A 20,386-nucleotide genomic window follows, 5' to 3' on the forward strand; every position below is an offset into this window, starting at 1 on the left:
TCTATTTTGATGGGCCTTCACTTTAAGTTACATGTAATTTCTCTCACCCTGAAGTGTGGAATCTCCTTTTCCAGACTTAAAGTTGCTAACTTGAACATTTAGATGAGAATCACCTGGTTGAAATAGAAATAAAATTTATTTAATACTAAATAGGCCACTATGCACATTAAATTAGGAGTAACATACAAACTACCTTTTACTTATTATCCTCCATAAATTGCTTCTTTCAGTGCTGAACTCTTACACTGGAAGTCAATTTTACAACACATTTCCCATGTCCATAAAGAAGTGAGTTCTCTAGTTACCATATTCTTATTAATCAGCTGAAATGCCAATTAAGGACCTGGACAGCTGCCCAGATATAAATAGAGTTTGCTATTCTGTAATGGTAAATAAGAATCTGTTCACTAGGACCTGGAGAATTAGGCTCTGTAATTGGATTCAACTTTGCCACCTCTCAACAACACCAGCTGCCTTTTCAACAATCCTGGAAGCAAACACATCAACTTTAGTACTGTTTGGGACCAGGACTTAGGAAATATGGCAAGAGGTGAGACTACATGTTATAACACAAAAATACTATTTCTGACACTAAAAAGCATAAATGACCACAATGTATCAAAAAACCAGCATGACATAGCAGTGTGCTAGCAAGGAAGGCATGCACAAGACAGTGAAACAGGGTCACCAACAAAAATACTTAAGCACAGCTAACAAGTGACAGTGAAAATGAATAAGAAGTCATTGATTAACCATAGCAATAAATTTCAAGTTATCAAGCAAAAAGTAAAAAAGCTAAGTGGTTTTGAACTGACTGAGTGATGGGGAGGCGGGAAAGTCATTAGAAAAGGAGGAAGGACAATCAGCCAATTTCTTGAGGCAAACTGAGCAGTATCACTTAGTAGACTGTTTTTTTTCTGGGATAAAAAATGATGGCACTGCAAAGAGCTACCAAGAGGCCACCAGCAATGGGAGTGTGTCTATCTGAAACTTGGGAAGCACAGTATTAACCTCACAACCTTTTATCAAATACCAATGCAACTCTCAAAAGCTGCAGGGTAAGAGGTCCAGGCAGAAACTACACTACACGGAAGAACATGCTTGCTTCATCTTGGAATGAACATGCAGAATGGTGATAAACAATTCCACTTATAAATGTCTTATCCACTATAAGAAATGGAGATGTAAAAGAGAGTTTGGGCAAAGCAATACACACAAGAAAAAGCAGCAACATCATTTTCTCATATGACTCAAGGCAGAAAGGCAAACTTCAATTTAACAGGCCATTCATTAGGCAATATGTAAGAAGTAACGGCTGGTGCTAGGTAAACTTGTACATGGTTCACAATATTCTCACGAAGAAGGGTATATCAGCACAATGATGTTAGCAGTTCAAAATAGATTTTGACAGTGATATTTTGTACATCTGGTTAAGAGGTTTGATCTGATGTACCACTCTTTTATGTTCCACTAATATACCTTTATTCTTCTTGGAACCAACAGGAAATGATGCAGTTGTAAGTTGCTCGGTGGGAACTGTGATGGTATTTTCTATCCCAGGGATAGTTGAATCCAATGAACCAGAATCAGTCACCACTTTATCACGTTTACGCTGCTGTCGTTTCTCTCTGTGACTAATTTTAGTTTCCCAGGCTCCTAACATAGCCCCAGAAAAAAAATATTATTCAGTAAGGGCAAGACAAAAAGGTTGTAGATTTTTGGGGAGAATGGGGTGGGCATACAAAATATCATGATAAATTTAGATATTAAGCTAAAAACCCAGAGGGCTGGGTATATTAATTCATTCTACAAAACTATTCTAATCTCATGTTGTTTTAGGCAACAAACTATTATTTATGGTGTTTTTTAATTTTAAATCAAATCTGTCATCTATGGTTTAGAATGTACATACTTTTACCTTGTTGAGAAGTGATGAGAGTGTTATGTATAAACTATTAAAAAAAGGATGTAAATGGCAATAATAAGTGGCTCTTTCAAAAATCTTGTACATAGCCTTCCAGGGATGATAATATCTAACAGGGAAATACTTCTAAACAAAGATGAGTGGCTTTTCAGTTGCTCAAAATATTCAGCTAAATCTAAATTTCAAAGCAGTATCACTTTAAAAAGCACTATTAGGTTCTTAATTTAGACAACAAAATGTTTCCTAATAATCCCACAAATTTGTATATGAAAGTCTACAATCAAAAACAAAACAAATGCAGCTTTTATAATACACCTTGGTTAAAAGACAATGAAGAAGTTTCTATAGTCCCTTCCCTTGCTTAAGTACCTTCATCAACTTCCTTTCCATCATGGCGAGAACTGTTTTGCACTGCTTTAGCATCTGACTTTGATTTCTTCTTATTTTTCTTTGACTGAAAGTAAAATAGAATGTTATTTAACACTTTGACATATTTTTGGAAAATAGGAGTCAGTAAAATACATAATGAAATGTATGATGCTGACAACTAAGAAAATTCAATGCATGTTGGTTTTTAAAATGTAACATACTAAGTTGCAATAATAATAACAAAGTTATTATTAACTGAATGGTTATTTTGTGCTAAGTACTTTATACTCATTATCTTAATTCTTCCTAAGGGACAAAGAAAAATCATAGCAGTGATGAGAAAACAGAGGCTTAGAGAGGTAAAATATTAAATAGGCTGCACTGAGTCGCATAAGTTAGTATTTTCGTTTTTTAGTAATCAGAACTTTAAGACAGAGACAGGGAGAGAAAATGACAAAGAAAGTGAGAGAGGGAGAGAAAGAGGAAGAGATCTTAATCCCATCGCTAGTTCCCTCCTCCAGTGGCTGCCACAGCTTGGGTTGGGCCAAGCAGAGGCCAGCAGCCAGAAACTCCACCCAGGCCTCCCATGTGGGTAGCAGGGACTCCAACCACTACCTAGAAGGTATATTAGCAGAAAACTGGATTGGAAACAAAGAAGCTAGGATTCAAACCAGCACTCTGACATGGGAGATGTTGGGTTTTCTGAAATGATGGCTTAACCCTCTAGGCCACAATGCCCACCCCAAGTTAGCTGCAATTAGGGACTAGGTCTTGTTTGGGGCCAATGTTTATGCTCTTATACATTATGCTATCCCAATTTACATTATAAATAACATAGACTGTAATATGGTGTTTCCAGATTAATAAAATTAAACTGTATTGTCAGAAAACGCTGTACTGATTATTTTCTTGAAACCGTAAAAAGCAGAATTATGACTGTGAGTTCTGTATCCTCAGATTCAATTAAATAAGGATTGAAAATATTTTTGGGGAAAAAACAAACTGAATTGTGTCCATACTATATAGACTTTGAGTCATCTCCTAAGCGATACATGTGATCTACTGTTTACATTTTATCGGATACTGTCATTAACTGAGAGTTGTTTAAAGTATGTAAGAGAACAGGCTAGAAGGTGAGATTCAAATACTTATTTACATAAGGGAGTTGAACATTCTCAGATTTTGATTTCAGAGGAATGTCCTAGAACCAATGCCCACTGATACTGGGGAATGAATGCATTCTCAAAAGTGATTGTCTAGCAATAGAACATGTATTTTTAAAAGCCTTTACTTTCTTTTACTGTATTCATAATTGACTTGTATTTGTTTTAGTATACGTTCTCATTAACTTGTAGCATGTTCAATGCATTGGTTTATTCTATTTAACAAACTAGGCTCTATATAAAATACCATTCACACTTTCAAAGTACACAACTCAGAGGTTTAAAAATATCTCTGGGGCCCAGTGTGGTAGCCTAGTGGCCAAGATCCTTGTCTTGGATGTGCTAGGATCCCATATGGGCGCCAGTTCTAATCCCAGAGGCCCCGTTTCCCATCCAGCTCCCTGCCTGTGGCCTGCAAAAGCAGTCGAGGACAGCCCTAAACCTTGGGACCCTGCAACTGCGCGGGAGACACGGAGGAAGCTACTGGCTCCTGCCTTCAGATTGGACAGCACCAGCCACTGTGGTCACTTGGGGAGTGAATCATTGGACGGAAGATCTTCCTCTGTTTATCCTCCCCTCTGCATATCTGACTTTCCAATAATAAATAAATAAATTTTCAAAAATATATCTGAAGTTGCAGTTAACACCATTATTGCTTCCCAAAAAAGAAACTCTGTAACCATTAGCATTCACGTCCCATCAACTGTTTGTATCATACCCCCTCTATAGAATCCCATATTGGCGCCTTTACGAACCTGGCAACTTCACTTCCCATTAAGCTCCCTACTGTGGCCTGGGAAAGCAGCAGAGGATGGCCCAAAGCCTTGGAATCCTGTACCCACACGGGAAACCTGCAAGAAGCTCCTGGCTCTGGATTGGCTCAGCCCTGGCCATTACGGCCATGTGGGGAATAAACCAGCAAATGCGGGATCTTTCTGTCTCTCCTTCTCTCTGTAAATCTGTATTTTGCAGGCCACCTGCCTTAAAAAAAATTAATTACATGAGCAATAAAAAAAGAGGGAAGGAAAGACAGATATTCTATCTGCTGGTTCAACTCTACAGTAGCCAGGTCTGGGTCTGGCAAAAGCCAGGAGTCAAGAATTCCATTTGGATCTCCCATGTGTGACAGAAATCCTAGAACATACACTTGATCTTAGCCAAAAGGCTGAGAAGCGATAGGTTTGGTAATAACCACACAACGCTGTCCTTGTAGCATGAAACAGTCACGTATAATGTACAAAGAAATGGGTATGAATATGCACTAATAAAATTATGCTTACCAAAAGATGTATCTGGCTGGAAAAGGGTGTCAGAGTTTGCTGTCCCTACTCTAGAGTATTAACTCCAATAGGAACTCATAGAAACCATTAATAATAAAAAATTTTGTAGTAAATGTACTTCAAAAAGAGGTGACTTTAAATACATTAAGAGGCAAATTCTATGACTATTAAGAGTATTCAGAATACTACCATTTCACTAAGTAATTATAAATTTGACATCTGCTGTGTATCTGTACGTATTTTAGTAATCCTAATTAAGATAACTCACGTTTCAAGTTTTCAGTACACACATGTAGCAAATGGCTACCATGCTGGGCGGCAGAGGTCTAGAGGAACTAAGGTAGATATTTCTAATTTACAAATAAGGAAGCCGAGGCCATAAAGATACTACATGAAGTATCTAAGATCACAGGGTTAAGTGATGAAACCAGTGCCTCCATTACCTGACCTTGCGAATGTCCTGTTTTCCTGGCTCCTCACATTTCACTACTCACAGTCTATCTAAATGGCTTTGGACTAACTCATCAGTCTAAACCCTTTCAGTATCAAAAGCATGTGTTATCTATAAAACAGAATACATTAAAAAATCCTTTTAAGTGCTAGTGCTATGACACATCAGATTAAGCTACTGCCTGCATCTCATACAGGCATCAGATTGTGTCGTGGCTGCTCCACTTCTGATCCAGCTTCATGTTAATGTGCCCAAGAAAGCAGCAGAGGATGGCAGAATGCTCAGGCCCCAAACCTGCCTGGGAGACCCAGATGAAGCTCCTGGCTTTGGCCTGGCAGAGTCTTAGCTCCTGGGGAGCGAACACGTGGCTGGGAGATCTTGCTTTCCTTACTTCTCCCTCTGCCTTTCTAATAAGTAAATCAATACATAAAGAAGTAAATAAACAAGCAAATCTTAAAAAGGTTAAATAGTTCTGATTTTATTATCTTAAAGTAACTAAACAAGAAAATAATGCTGATCCAGATGGAATTTAATGTTATAAAAACTTCAAAATAACTATGTGGTCATACTTATTTGTTCCAGCCATCTCACTGCACTGAATAATTACTGTTAAAACTATTGAAGGAAATATGGAGCTGGGGTTGATCATTATTAGCCTTCTCGTCAATGTACAAAATAACCATGTATCAGACATTGTTTTAGGAGATATACAAACAGAATTGAGAAACACTAATAAACTGATTTAGTGGGGAGAAATGTAATGAGATGTTCAGAGAAATTCTTATCTTTAAGGGCTGTTCTTTTTAAAGATTTATTTATTTTTACTGGAAAGTCAGATTTACGGAGCAAAAGATATACAGAGAGAAAGCCCTTCCCTTCATTGATTCATTTCCCAAGTGACTGCAATGGCCAGAGTTGAGCTGATCTGAAGCTAGGAGCTTCTTCCAGGTCTCCCATGCGGGTGCAGGGTTCCAAGGCTTTGGGCCATTCTCTGCTGCTTTCCCAGGCCATAAGCAGGGAGTTGTAGGGAAGTGGAACAGCTGGGATACGAGCTGGCACCCACAAGGGATCCAGGGAGTGCAAGGCAAGGACTTTAGCCATTAGGCTATGGTGCTGGGCCTCTTTTTTATTCTTTCTTTAAAAACAAACAAACAAACAAAAAACCAATTTACTTATTTGTATTGCAAAAGCAAATTTACAGAGAGAATGATCCTCAATCTGTTTGTTCACTCCCCAAACGGCCACAACAGCTTGAGCTGAGCTGATGCCAAGCCAGGAACTTTTTCCAGGTCTTCCACGTGGCTGCAGGGTCCCAAAGCTTTGGGCTGTCCCTTCTGCTTTCTCAGGCTATGAGGAGGACAGGAAGTGGAAAGGAAGCTGAGCAGGTGGGAAACAAACCGACATCCATATGGGATCCCAGTGCTTGCAAGGTGGAAGATTAGCCAGTTTAGCCACTGTATTGGCCTTTTTTCCCCACCCCAAATGTGTATTTTTCTTGAAAAAGTTAGAGAAAGGGAAGGAGAAAGTGAAAAAGATCTTCCATCCACTGGCTCACTTCCCAAATGGCTGCAATGGCTAAGGCTGGGCTGATCTGAAGCAGGGTGTCAGGAGTTTCTTCTGGGTCTTTCACATGGGTATAGGTGTTCAAGCTCCTTCAGCCATCCACTGCTGTTGTCCCTGGCCATAAGAGGGAGATGGATTTGAAATGGAGCAGTCAGGACTAGAACTACTGTCCATATGGGATATTGGCACTGCAGGCTAAAGTTTAGTCAGGTGAACCATGGTGCCTCCCGCACCGTGCTTTAACACATGGATTTACTTAAAAAAAAAAAAAAAAAAAAAAAAAAAAAAAAAGCAACAAAATTTAAAAAATGCTTTTGCCAATTTGGTTTGCAAGTATCAAGTAATGCATTCTAACTAACTCACTTCTCAAAATAACCTGAGGTAGGTACAGTTTCCACTCTTGGTGGTTCACTCTCCCAGTGTCCATAGTAGGCAACAAGGCTGGGCCAGCTTACAGTAAGGAGTCAGGAACTCCATCAGACATCCAAGTACTCGGGCCATTATCTGCTGCCTCCTAGGCACATTAGCAGGAAACTAAAAATGAAGTTGAACAAGCCAACACAGGAATCAGCATTCTGATGTGAAATCTAGGTGTCTCAGGATATAGATGGTCTCATCTACTATGCCATGATGCTCATCTCAAAAAGACTTAACTTCCACACTTCTGATACAAGATTTTCAGAACACACTCGTCATTGCATGATTTTCTTCTACATATTAGCTACTGTATGACACTTGTTTAAACAATCTTTAATTTTGAAGGAAGAGACTAAAATTTTCCTGATACTTATCTGCTAGGTAGGTAGTCATCTGTGATAAAAAAGACAAATGGGGCCTGGCATGGTAGTCTACTGATGCCCATATGGGATGCTGGTGCCAGCAGGTGGAGGATTAGCTTGCTATACACTGTGCTGGACCCTTTTAAAATTTTTTTAAAAAAAGATTGACTTATCAGGGATGGGCCAGGAGGAAACCAAGGAACCGGGAGCTTCTTTGCAGTCTCTCACACGCGTATAAGGACTGTGGCAAACATACAGGAAACTGGAGTTGTAGACCAGGCTTAAAAGGCCCCCAGATGTAAGTATGTATTGTAGAAGGTAAAACAACACTATGTAAGCCATCTGGGCATTCATGTGCTCTATTTTGCTAAGAACTGCTTTGGCTTATGCCTGCCTGTTTTAAATGTCTGCTGCCAGGACCCGCTGCATTAGGTCAATGGTTAAATCTTCACCATGTAAGCACCAGGGTCCCATGTGGACGCTGGTTCATATCCCGGCTGCTCTACTTCCCATCCAGCACCCTGCTTACGGCTCAGCAAAACCAACAGAGGATGGTCCAAAGCCTTAGGCCCCAGAATCCACGTTAGACCTTGGAAGAAGCTCCCAATTTCTAAACAGCTTAGCTCCAGCTGTGCAGTCTCTGGGGTAATGAACCAGCACATGGAAGATCTCTGCCTATCCTCTTCATAAATGTGACCCGTCTTTCCAATAAAAATAAGTAACTCTTAGAAATAATTAAAGAAAAAAAAGAGTCTGCTGCCAGGGTATTATTTTGTTTTGGGTCTTCTACATGTTCATCATTCTGAAAGCAGCCATCCTGGGTCACAGGGCACTTGTTTAGATGAATATAATGTATTGTACCAAGGATGTCAGGGAGCCTTTGCTAATGTGAGTCATATATATCATATCACACATTTACTAGGAAATTTTTACTATACAATTTCAAAGTGATCATAATAAACATACCTATGCATATATCTATGTAAATAGTGACATTCTGAAAGAAAAACATTTTCATGTAAAGAATGGCATATTTCACAAATACTTTGTATCTGGCTTACAGTAGCTTCACATAGATGCTTTTGTATTAGATTTACTGTGATACGCTATTTTTGACCGAAGCATATGAACAAAGTGTGGCTATAAACACATGGATGTAGAATAGAAAAGGGGTGCTTCAACAGTTCTTTCAGATGACTGTGAGCATTTTTCCTTGAATGTATACTTACAGATCAGTGGTTTCAGGGAGTGGAGATCAGTGGAGAAGAGGGGGAACGTGGCTTTATAATTAGACTGTGACAATAGTTAACCAACTCTATAAACAATCTTAAAGCATACACTGGCTAACAAAAAAAGAAAACAAACAAACAAAAAAACCAATGTGGCTGGGGGTTAGAAAGGTTAAGAAATGAGACAAAAGACCATGCCACAGGCATAGCTTTTAAAGGGTTCTGCTCAAGATTCTGGAATATTTTCTAAAAACAGGAAGGCATAAAGTGTTTTAGGTATGGTGAGGAAAAAACAGGACACTAACACTCAACAAGTTGTAGTTTTTTAAAAAGTTGTTGCAATATGGAATCTGAAATAGCACCTGTGAACTTTCCATACTTTAGTACGATAAATCTAATTAGTTTACAATATGCAAGCACTGGTCAACTGGGAAATATTGGCTTAAAGTTATGATGATAATCTAAAACGTGAAACATTTTACTTGTTTTTCTACAAAATCATATTTGCTAATATCATAACTGATATCAGAAATCCTTTAGGTACTAAGACAGTGTCAAGCTTATAGCAGCAGATACAAATTTCCCAACATTTCTATTGTTTACTTGTAAACAGTTTTATCATTTTACACAAATATTATCAGTATATATATAATATATACGCACACACACTGATATATAAGGATCATCTTTAAGTTCAATTTTATTAATTTAAAAGGCACAGAGACACAGAGAGATATAGATCTTCTATAGATCTTCTATGTGCTGGTTCATTTCCCAAATGCCCTCAACAGCCAGGACAGCTGCTGTAGCTGAGGCAGGAATTTCACTGTGGTGTGGCAGGGACTCAGTACTTGAGCCATTGCCTGCTGTCCCAGGCACTCCAAAAGGGTGATGTGGGATCTCAAGCAGTGGCTTTTAATAAAATAATGATAATAATAGTTATTAGTTATAATAATAATAATCATTATTATTATCATCATCACCGTTTATTTACTTATTTAAAAGGCATAGTGAGAGAACATGAGAGAGAAGAAGGAATCTTCCATCTATGGTTCACGAAGGAATCTTCCATCTATGGTTCACTCCCCAAGAGGCTGTGAAGCCAGGATCCATAACCCTGTCCTGCTCAGGATTGCTGCAGGGTTGCAGGAGCCCAGGCATTTGCTCCAAATTCTGCTGCTTTCTCAGGGAGCTGGGTCAGAAGCAGAGGGGACTGAAACCAGCAACAATGTGGGGTGCCAGCATTACAAATGGTGCCACATTCCTATCCCAGGACAAAACACTTAAGAAACATCCAAGCATAAATAACCATGGCTGTACTGATGACCTCCAAATAAAACGGAAGCAACAAGTGACTAGTTCAGTTTTGAACTCACTGCATTTTTCCTTAAGACAACTATCACTCATGCGTCGCATACTTTATACATATTTCCCATTTCATAAACAGATGCATGCATTCACAGACTGAGACTTAATGAGAATAATTTTCACTGCAACAAGGGCACTGCTGGTGAAAGTACAGTTTGTTTGAACTGTCAGTGGAAGAACGTAAAGAATACAATGACTGCTAGCTTGTTGCCACTGCCTTCATTCCTGGCCAAAGAGCCGGTTTACTCACAACTGCTTTTGCACCATTAGTACATGCAGCAACACTGCTGTACCACTTTGAGCTCTACAGAGCGTGAAGGAGCATGGTTCACCAGCGTGTGCTTTTGGGCAATTCACTATTTTTCCTGGGCTATCAAAAACAAACAAACAAACAAAAACCAAACACCCTCCTACAGAGTTGACAAAAGGACTGCGATGTGAAAACCATTTTACACCGTGTGTAGCATCATCAAAATCTAAGCACTTGATAATAAAACTTACAATGAAGGGAAACAGTGGATAATCTTTGATTTTACCCTGAAAATCCACCTGGTGATGGCAAAATTTTATATAATTTGCTACTGTGGTTTCTCTTACCAGCAATCTTTACATATCTACCTTAATCCAGACTCTTCCAATCACAGATACCAAACTGCTTCATTAATCACAAAAGGTGCTGTCAGCTGCTCACATCTAGTCAGACCAGTCAAACTTATTTAGTATGTTCACATCAAGTATGCTGGAGCTTGCTTATTCGTTTCATGTGAACCATGCGGTCATCCCTCTCTGCTTCCAAAACTGCTCCTTTCTCCTACCCTTGTACACTCCTGAAATGAAACACTACACCAATTCAGTCTTCAATGGCTACCCAAGTAAAATAACCTTTCCTCCTGTTAATACCTGACACCTAACACCTTACGTTACCCTCTATCTTCTCTATTTTTTCCTAACTAGACTGTAACTTATTAAAAGGCAGACATTAACATTTCTCTTCATCTTTGGTATCAGCACAATGCATTCAGCCTGGCTCACGGTCCTGCTACGTGTACTCTACTCGACACCAGCATCAGTGAAGCACAGACCTGGAGACTTATGCTTTATAGACCTAGGATATAAAACTGGCAGGACAGGTCATTAACATCACAGCCTAGAGTACAATTACTCTACTGGCAAAAACCATACTTCTCCAATATGTGGTATTGAGAGTTAAACAATGTATAATAATGAATACTAAGCTGCATAAATCATCTATTTAAAGCACACAGAAACATACATTGTACAACATAAAAAAAGGACTGAAATGAGTTATTTGAGCTGAAACAATGCAAAAAACCTAAATTTTAGATCCCAGATGGCATAAAGGAACAAGAGCCCTGAGGCATAGCATGACTTTATTCAAGTCAAACTAGGGCTAGCATTTGGCCTCCTGGTTGGGATGCTGTGTGGGTCCTGGTATTTAAGCAAGCGCTGTCTCCAACTCCCAGTTCAGTTTCCTGATAATGCAGACGCTTGGAGGTAGCATTACTCAGGGCTCAGGTGGTTTAGCTCCTACCGCCCAAGTGGCCAACCTAGATTGAATCCTTGGCTCCTAGCTTCAGCTGAGCTCAGTCATGAACACTGTAAGCACTGGGGAATAAACCAGGAGATGGGAGCTCTGTCTCCTTTAAAAGTTAAGCTAGCCAACAAATAAAAGTTTTGTACTGAAAAAGCAAAAGCAAATGAAGGTGGTACTATCAGGTGATAAAAAGAACACAGATTTCAGTACCATAAGCTGGACTCAAATCCTACTCCAGAAATTTAATCAAATTATTGAACTCAGAAATCCATCTACACTTTGGATCCCTTATCTGTAAAATGGGATTATTACTGTCTGCCCAGTAGTTTTTGAGCAGATTAGAAAAAAAAAATAGGAATAGGGGAGTATATAGACTTGTAATACAAATGGGTCTGTATTACAACTGAACACATATTTTACAGATAATCAGTTATAACTTAAAACTCAAGCTTCCCACTTTAAGATTTATTCTTAATTTGAAAGTCATACAGTTCCAGAGAGAAAAGAGGAAGAGAAAAAGCTTCCATTTGTTAAGTTTACTGCCCAGAGCGCTGTGGTGTCAGGGTCTGTCTGTGCCAGACTGAAGAAAAGAACTTTATTCAGTTTTCTTACGTGGGTGCTAAGGGTCCAAACACTTAGGGCATCTTCTACTGCTTTCCCAGGACATCAACAGGGAGCTGGATCAGAAGAGAGTTGCTGGAGTTGCAGGCAGTGACTTCGCCTGCTTTGTGACAACACTGGCCCTGGGCTTCTCATTTTTAAGATAGGTTCTTGTGAGGGATGTGTGTTGTGGTACTGCTCTAAGCTGCTGGTTGGTATGCCTACATCCTATACCACAGGGCAGTTTGAGTCCATTCTTCTACTTTCGACCCAGCTTCTTGCTAATGAACCGTGAAAGGCAGCAAAGGATGGTCCATATACTTGGATTCCTGCTACCTACATCAAATTCTTGCTCTTGCGCGTCAGTCTAGCTCAAACCTGGTTTGTTGGGCATCTGGCGAGTGAACCAGAGTGTGGAAAGACATCTGTCACTCGGAAGGAAGGAAGGAAGGAAGGAAGGAAAGAAGGAAGGAAGGGAGCGAGGGAGGGAGGGAGGAAGGAAGAAAAAGTAGAGTGGCCTCTGGTGAGGATAAATAAAACAACGCCTATAAGGTCTTAAAAGTACATATAATGCTTATTAAGTTTTCTCTTTACTGGGTATATGTAGATAAATTCAATATATTCAAATACCCCCCTTGCACAATACCTACTGTATTATACTTCATACATGTCAACTATTATATATATATCAACAATAAGAAAATTCAGAACAATGATTATAAACATTAAAGTTTGATTTTATACTTTCTGATACTTTGTGAGCCAATGAGAACCTCCACTACCTTTTTATTTTTCCAGGATAATGTAGGGAGAAGCAGGACTAAGTATCAAATGCCCACTAACAGGAACTCCACAAGCAAGGGTACACCAGGTGGGCAATGTGTAAAGTGTTATCAGACATTTCAAATATTCACTCTGAAAACTCACAGTTCTTAAATTATATGCTCATTTATTAAAGTCATTTACCAATTTTCTACTTAGGGCAAAGATATAAATTTATTTCTTACAACTACCCTTTATTTTAAGCTATTTTACCTGCAGCTTTCTTGGCTCTAGATCAATTTCACTGGATTATGGAGGGGAGAACTAACTAACCACTTCTTCAAAAACACTTTGAAACTGCGAGCATTAAGAAACTGTAGTGGGACTGGCATTATGCCAATCTATGACAGTGGCAACCAATATGGATGCCAGTTCATGACCTGGCTGCTTCATTTCTGACCCAGCTCTCTGTTCAGGCACCTGGGAGCGCAATGGAAGATGGCCCTAGCACTAGGGCTTCTGCACCCACATGGGAGACAGGATGAAGCTCCTGGCTCTAGCTCAGCATCGGCTATTACAGATATTTTGTGAGTGAATCAGTGGAAACATTTTTTCCTGTGTTTCTCCTCCTCCCTGTTACTCTTTTCAAATGAATAAATCAAATAATTTTAAAATCACTATTCTGGGGTGCTGGGACTGCTGCACCCTGGTTGGTGGAAACCAGTTGCTCACCTGTGGTGGTTAATGTTTTCCTCCCTGAGCGGGGTTATTAAACACGCATAGAGTAAAAAGGACAAGGCAATTCAGTTTATAAAATGGAATTCAGGGGCCAGTGCTGTCGTATAGCAAGTTAAGCCTCCATCCTAAGTGCTGGCATTCCCATACAGATGTTAGTTCAAGTCCTGGATGCTGCACTTCCAATCCAGTTCCCTGCTATTGTGAAAGCAGTTTAAGATGGTCCAAGTAGTTGGGTCCCTATATCTATATGAGAGACCTAGATATAGCTCCCAGCTCCTGAAAGATATCTTTTCTCTGCTGTAACTCTGCCTTTCAAATAAAATAAACCTTAAGGAAAAAATATTCAATAAAGTTTCTCCACACTAGAAGTTGTTTGCCTACTTCATAATATATTAGGTAAAAGTTCATCATTTCTAACATTGGCAACCAGAAAATTAATAAAACCCCAGGAATGGACCCATGTATAGGATACAGCAGACTGTCTTGCTGGGAAAACCTAGCTGATCTCTTATTAGTCACTTGGAACCCCATGTTGTGGTGCAGTGGACTAAGCTGACACTTTCGATGCCAGTACTTTTTTTTTTTTTTAAATCTTACTTAATTTATTAGGGTACAAAGGGTCAAGGGCTACAAGGTGAAAATGGGTAATACCATTGTTTCCACACTAATATTATCATTTTCCCCTGTATCAGGGGCCAGGGGAGAAACAAAGGGAAAAGCCCCACCCAGTCTCCCACCCATCCCATATCCCCAACGGGAGGAATGCTCTGAGGGTCCTGCTCAAACAGTTTTGATAGTTCATCTGTTCTGGTTTGCTGCCAATTTCTCAGTTCCAATCACAATGAAACCTATTCAGAGTCTCTTCATGGTTGGGGTTCTAAGATCAGCAGTTCAGTTGGAGGGATCTCCTAAGAAACTTCATCTGAGATGATCCCAGGCCTGATTCTTGCGCGAGTTTGCTAGTACAGAGTCCAACACCGTCCATCACACAAATCCGCTTATGCACATGCTGGTCGTTGGGAGTGCTGAGTTCGTTCTGTTTCCAGCCCTGTCTTCCTTGTGAACCAATGGGTGTTGTAGTCCAGCTCAATCCTACCCACTTCATACTCGGTCCTCATGCAAACCGGTTGGAGCTGCAGCCTAGTTGGGGCGAGTCCCCATAACCCTCACCAGTTCTGCCCCTACGCTGGTTCCCATGCTTGCCAGTATGCACCACAGGTTTGTCCAGTCTGTCCCACATCCCATTTAGCTCTCGCACATGTCACTGAAGCCCAGCTCAACCCAACCAACCTACTATCCAGCCCACACACCTACTGGCAGGTGCCCTTCTGTATAGCCACCCCTGTCCTGGTTTTCGTGCTGTCCAGTGAGAGTGGTAGCCCCGAGGGAGGTGCCCACTATTTCCCTTCTAGGCCACGCCCACTCCGAGATTATGCACTCTCCAGGTAGTTCTGGCATTTGACTTGACAGAATTAGCTTCCAGTGCCAGCCTCTGCCAGCTAGTGCTGCGGTTAGCCCAACCAACCCTCACCCACTCTAGTTTTTGCTTGCACCAGGTGGAACAGTCAGCCCACTGTGGCCCTTCCCTTATCTAACTCACATGAGGCCCACAGGTGTTATAGCCCTGCCTATTCTGATCTGCCCCCATCCAGACTCACGCTTTCCAATGGAAGTAGCTGTCCAGCACAGGAGCCCACATTCCCCTGTCAGCTTTGCCTCCTCACCCTGATTATCACATGTGCTGTTTGGGCGCTGCAACCACATCTGGTACTGATGCCAGTACCTTTTATCAGAGATTCAAGTACTGGCTGCTCTGCCTTTGATCCTAGCTAACATGCCTTGGAAAAGAGTGGACGATGGCCTAATTACTTAGGTCTCTACCACCAATTTCAGCCTTTTGGAAAGTGAACCAGGGGATGGAACCTCTCATCCTCGATACCCTGCCTCTCTGTAACTGTTCCCTTTCAAACAAATTAATTAGTAATCAGTATAGAGCATTTTCTTTTGTGGCATGCAGTCACATTGTGTCTAATAAGTAAACGATTATGTCTCTACCAGAACAGAAATTTCCCTTAGCAATAACACTGGACAACTTCCACTAAAGTTTTTAATGCTAGTAGTATTTTGTTAACAGGATAATGCAATTTTGTTTGAACAAGATATACATACCTGGAGCCTTACTCATACAAAAGATGTTCAACTCAAGAATAAATTGTTTTTGGTATAGAGAATATTTCATACTGCCTCAGTGTTAAAACATTTGGTGATATATCCTTTCTTTAAAAATAAATACAAACTCTTACCACCAGGTCACCATGATTCAGATTTCTCAGTTTTACTTAAATGGGAATATACATACAGTCTTATGAAAAAGAAAAGCATAATTATAATGTCACTCTCTTTACTAAGACTTCTTATATAACTCCATATGCTCCCAAACTTACCTTCTCATTTTTCTTGTCTGTCTCTGGTGGCTGCTTTGCTGTGACACTTCGAGGAGTGCGGGCCACATCATCCTCAGCCACATCAACGGTCCGTCCATTTGGCTGCACAAACAAAAAGGGCATCACGTCAGCACCATGCCCAGCAGATCGACCAGTGTGACACTCAGGAGAAATTATAAACTACAGTCAAATCTTACCTCTGATGCTAACCAAAAGGGCTTTGCGCAGTAATGTCATCTCAAACATGGTGGACTACCGCCCCTAAACATGCTTTGTATTACAAATACAATTAACTTAAGAGTAAAATTTTGAACTAGTTTTTCTTAAAAAATTTATCCGAATATCAAACTCTCTTACAAAAGTAATGGAACAGAGGCAGCTAAAAGGAAAAAAAAAACTATATTTGTATCCAGATGAATTAACTTTGTAATCTCAGAACATTTTGCTTATCATCTTTGAGCCTTATTCTACATGTACAAAATCACAGCTTTGATCTAAACTACAAACACTTCCTATTTTTAAAAAGACTTATTTTTATTTGAAGGGCAGATTTTACAGAGAGGAAAAAAGAGAGATCTTCCATCTGTTGGTTTGCTTCCCAACAGGCCACAAAAGCAGGAGCTGAGCTGATCTGAAGCCAGGACTAGGGTTCCCTCTCCAGGTCTCCCATGTAGGTGCAGAGGCCCAATGACTTGGGTTATCTTCCCCTACCTTCCCAGGTCAAAACCAGGGAGCGTGACAGGAAGTGGAACAGCTGGGATATGAACCTATGATTCCATGGGACGCTGGTGCCACAGGCAGAGGTTTATCTTACTATGTCATGACATTAGTCCCAACAAACTTTTTCTATGTAGGGCCACAAAGAAATATTTTTGGCATTGTGGGCCAAATTATCTCTGTTATAGCTACTCAACTCTTCCAGAGCAGCACAGAAATAGCCATACATGACACAGAAACAAACACTGATTTCCAACACCTCCTGCAACTCTAATTTAATGTCTCTACTCTTCCGGGATGAAGCCTTATCTATACATTGGACTGGCTTAAAGAGGCTACACTTCAAACTCTGCTAACATCCCTAAAATAAAATGACAGCATTTAAAGATGTTCATGAGCAGTCTGTGATTTCCCAAACTGCCTTTTAATCAGTATTCTTTTTCTTCTTTTAAATACATATTTCTGAAACTTATAACCAGTAATGTATGCATATTGAGGATGGAGAAAAAAGGGATTATTCTCCCCCCCTCGAGCCTACTACCTGTTCTCCCCACTTGTGCATTCTTCTCACACTCAATACCACACAAGTAGTAAATCAATGTAGTTATATAAAGTTTTAAGTACAATTAAAAAAATTTATTACTTTTATTAGAAAGGCAGATATACACAGAGGAGGAGGGACAGTGAGAAAGTTCTTCTGTCCGATGATTCACTTCCCAGGTGGCCACAACAGCTGGAGCTGAGCCCATCTGAAGCCAGGAGCCAGGAACTTTTTCCAGGTCTCCCACGAAGGGCAGGGTCCCAGGGCTTTGGACCATCCTCAACTGCTTTCCTAGGCCACAAGCAGGGAGCTGGATGGGAAGCGGGGCCTCTGGGACACGAATGGTGCCTACATGGGATCCCTGCATATGCAAGGTGAGGACTTTAGCAACTAAGCTACTGTGCCAAGCCCTTAAGGGTGCTGGTTCTTTTTTTTTTTCCTAACAATTACATTATTTTTTTTTTAAGATTTATTCATTACAAAGCCAGATATACAGAGAGGAGGAGAGACAGAGAGGAAGATCTTCCGTCCAATGTTTCACTCCCCAAGTGAGCTGCAATGGCTGGTGCTGTGCCGATCCGAAGCCGGGAACCAGGAACCTCTTCCAGGTCTCCCACGCAGGTGCAGGTTGCAGGGTCCCAAGGCTTTGGGCCGTCCTCGACTGCTTTTCCAGGCCACAAACAGGGAGCTGGATGGGAAGTGGAGCTGCCGGGATTAGAACCGGCGCCCATATGGGATCCCGGCATGTTCAAGGCGAGGACTTAAGCTGCTAGGCCACGCCGCCAGGCCCCTTAAGTACAGTTCTTGCAGAAGACTTCTATTAGAATGCCTCCCAAGTATAGCAAAATTACCCAAGAAAAAGTTACAAATGTTCAAGAGATTTCTGTTCGGCATCTGTTTAAACTGATCAGGCATGCAGTTGGGAAAGACACCATTTACATTCTGAAACACAACTGCAGGCATTCCAAAGATCTGTGGCAGAAATCAAAACAAAAGCTGTTTTCAAGCAGCTCAAATTTCTAACTAACTCAAATTTAATCTGCTGTCTTAACCAACTCATTAAAGCCACACCGTGGATACTAAACCGGGTTCTTTGTTCTGTTCTGTCACTTCAACGTTGCCTCTTCTGATCTTCTGGATGTATGAGAGATCTTCAGAAAGTTTGGGGAGTTGCAGAAATTTAGTTTAGAGGTGCAGGCAATGGTTCTGAAGCCTATATCCCATCCTGGAGTATCTGAGTTGGAAATCTGGTTCCAGGTCCTGACAAACATAAATGACTACAGCTCAAAGCACTAGGCCCCTGCATCCCTCATGCAAGACCTGAGCTGCTGCAAGCTTATAGGGAGTGAGCCAGCAAATGGCAGCTCTCCTCAGTCACTCAAAACATTTAAAGTTCACAGAAATGCCTATTATGAAAAAAACATGCCTGGATTAAAAAAAATTGAACACCGAAATAAATTCCATTTTTCATGAACTTTTAAAAGAAAAGATTTATTTTTATTTGAAAAGCAGAGTTAAAGACAGAGAAGACTCCCCAAATGCCTGCATTAGTCGGAGATGGGCCTAGTCCAAAACCAGGAGCAAGGAGCTTCTTCTTTTTTTTTTTAAAAAGATTTATTCATTTTATTACAGCCAGATATACAGAGAGGAGGAGAGACAGAGAGGAAGATCTTCCGTCCAATGTTTCACTCCCCAAGTGAGCCGCAATGGGCCGGTGCGCGCCGATCCGATGCCGGGAACCTGGAACCTCTTCCGGGTCTCCCACGCGGGTGCAGGGTCCCAATGCATTGGGCCGTCCTCAACTGCTTTCCCAGGCCACAAGCAGGGAGCTGGATGGGAAGTGGAGCTGCCGGGATTAGAACCGGCACCCATATGGGATCCCGGCATGTTCAAGGCGAGGACTTTAGCCGCTAGGCCACTGTGCTGGGCCCGAGCAAGGAGCTTCTTACATTCTGCTAGGTGGCTGCAGAGGTGCAAGGAGTTGGGCCATCCTCTAGCTGCTTTCCTAAGCCACTGGCAGGGAGCTGGGCTGAAGTGGAGTAGCTGGGACTTGAACTAATTTCCATGTGGGATGCCAGTGCTGCAGATGGAGGCTTTATGTTTACGCCACGTTGCTAGCCCCTTTCATGCACTTCTGAAGTACTCTCAGAGTGTGGTAGTTCACAGAGAGAGGAAGCAAGCAAAGTGGACCCTGGGCTTTATACTGGGTTAACACTTTCCTTGTCTATTCTCATAGGCTATTTTTTCGTTCATACTATTCTCTCTAGCCAAACTTACCCTTTCTGGTGTTCTATGGTTAGCTTCACCTTCTAGCCTTACACTATCGTAACAATCCTGCAGCTCCAATTCTACAGTCTTCCACATCTTCAAATGCCAGTTCCCAAGGGTTACATCTACAAAACTGTACTTACCTACTCTTTCCTGGAACTTCTGCATCAGTCATTTATATACCACCTCCAGTTTACTCATGCAAATCACTACACGGAATCACTTTATTTTACTAAATGTTAAAAGCTCTGGGGACTGACTCCAGCTTCCTGTCAATGCAGACGCTGACAGGCGTTGGCAGAAGAGCCAACACTGGGTTCCTGTTATCAATGAGGGAGACCTCAATTGAATTCCCACCTCCGGCTTTAGCTCCGGCTGTTGCAGGCATTTGGGAACTGAAATGGGATAAGAGCTCTTGGATTGTGTCTCTCAAAACAAAACAAAAACTCAAGACTTTCAAAACCTTGAAAAGCAGCACGCTAATCAATAGTGAGGAAATGCAGTAATAGTTAAGTGTTTCGTGGGTTTACTGCTGTTCCTGGCTTCCAAGATCAGCAGGAATTAGTGAAGGTCTTTTATATTTTGCCTGACAGAATGCAACAAAAAGATGAAAAGTGCCATCATATAACCAAACG

At 40.9% G+C, this 20,386-nt stretch overlaps 1 protein-coding gene across 7 annotated transcripts in view; it reads right to left on the reverse strand.

Annotated features, from left to right (window-relative positions):
• The window catches only part of MTDH (metadherin), a 56,655-nt gene that overhangs the window by 24,927 nt on the left and 11,342 nt on the right, over nt 1-20,386 (reverse strand). For 3 of the 7 annotated variants that reach the window (XM_012925692.3, XM_012925690.3, XM_004580620.4), the window contains exons 2-5: nt 16,226-16,327; nt 2,294-2,378; nt 1,480-1,656; nt 48-113 (exon numbers count right to left, since the gene is read on the reverse strand). In XM_012925692.3, coding sequence (XP_012781146.2) covers nt 48-113; nt 1,480-1,656; nt 2,294-2,378; nt 16,226-16,327 — 430 coding nt within the window. The remainder of the gene's footprint in view (nt 1-47; nt 114-1,479; nt 1,657-2,293; nt 2,379-16,225; nt 16,328-20,386) is intronic. The other 4 variants (XM_036492225.2, XM_012925691.3, XM_036492224.2 and 1 more) reach the window with 2 other exon arrangements.

Source organism: Ochotona princeps, chromosome 9, assembly GCF_030435755.1.
Source record: "Ochotona princeps isolate mOchPri1 chromosome 9, mOchPri1.hap1, whole genome shotgun sequence".
Taxonomy (NCBI): Eukaryota; Metazoa; Chordata; class Mammalia; order Lagomorpha; family Ochotonidae; genus Ochotona; species Ochotona princeps.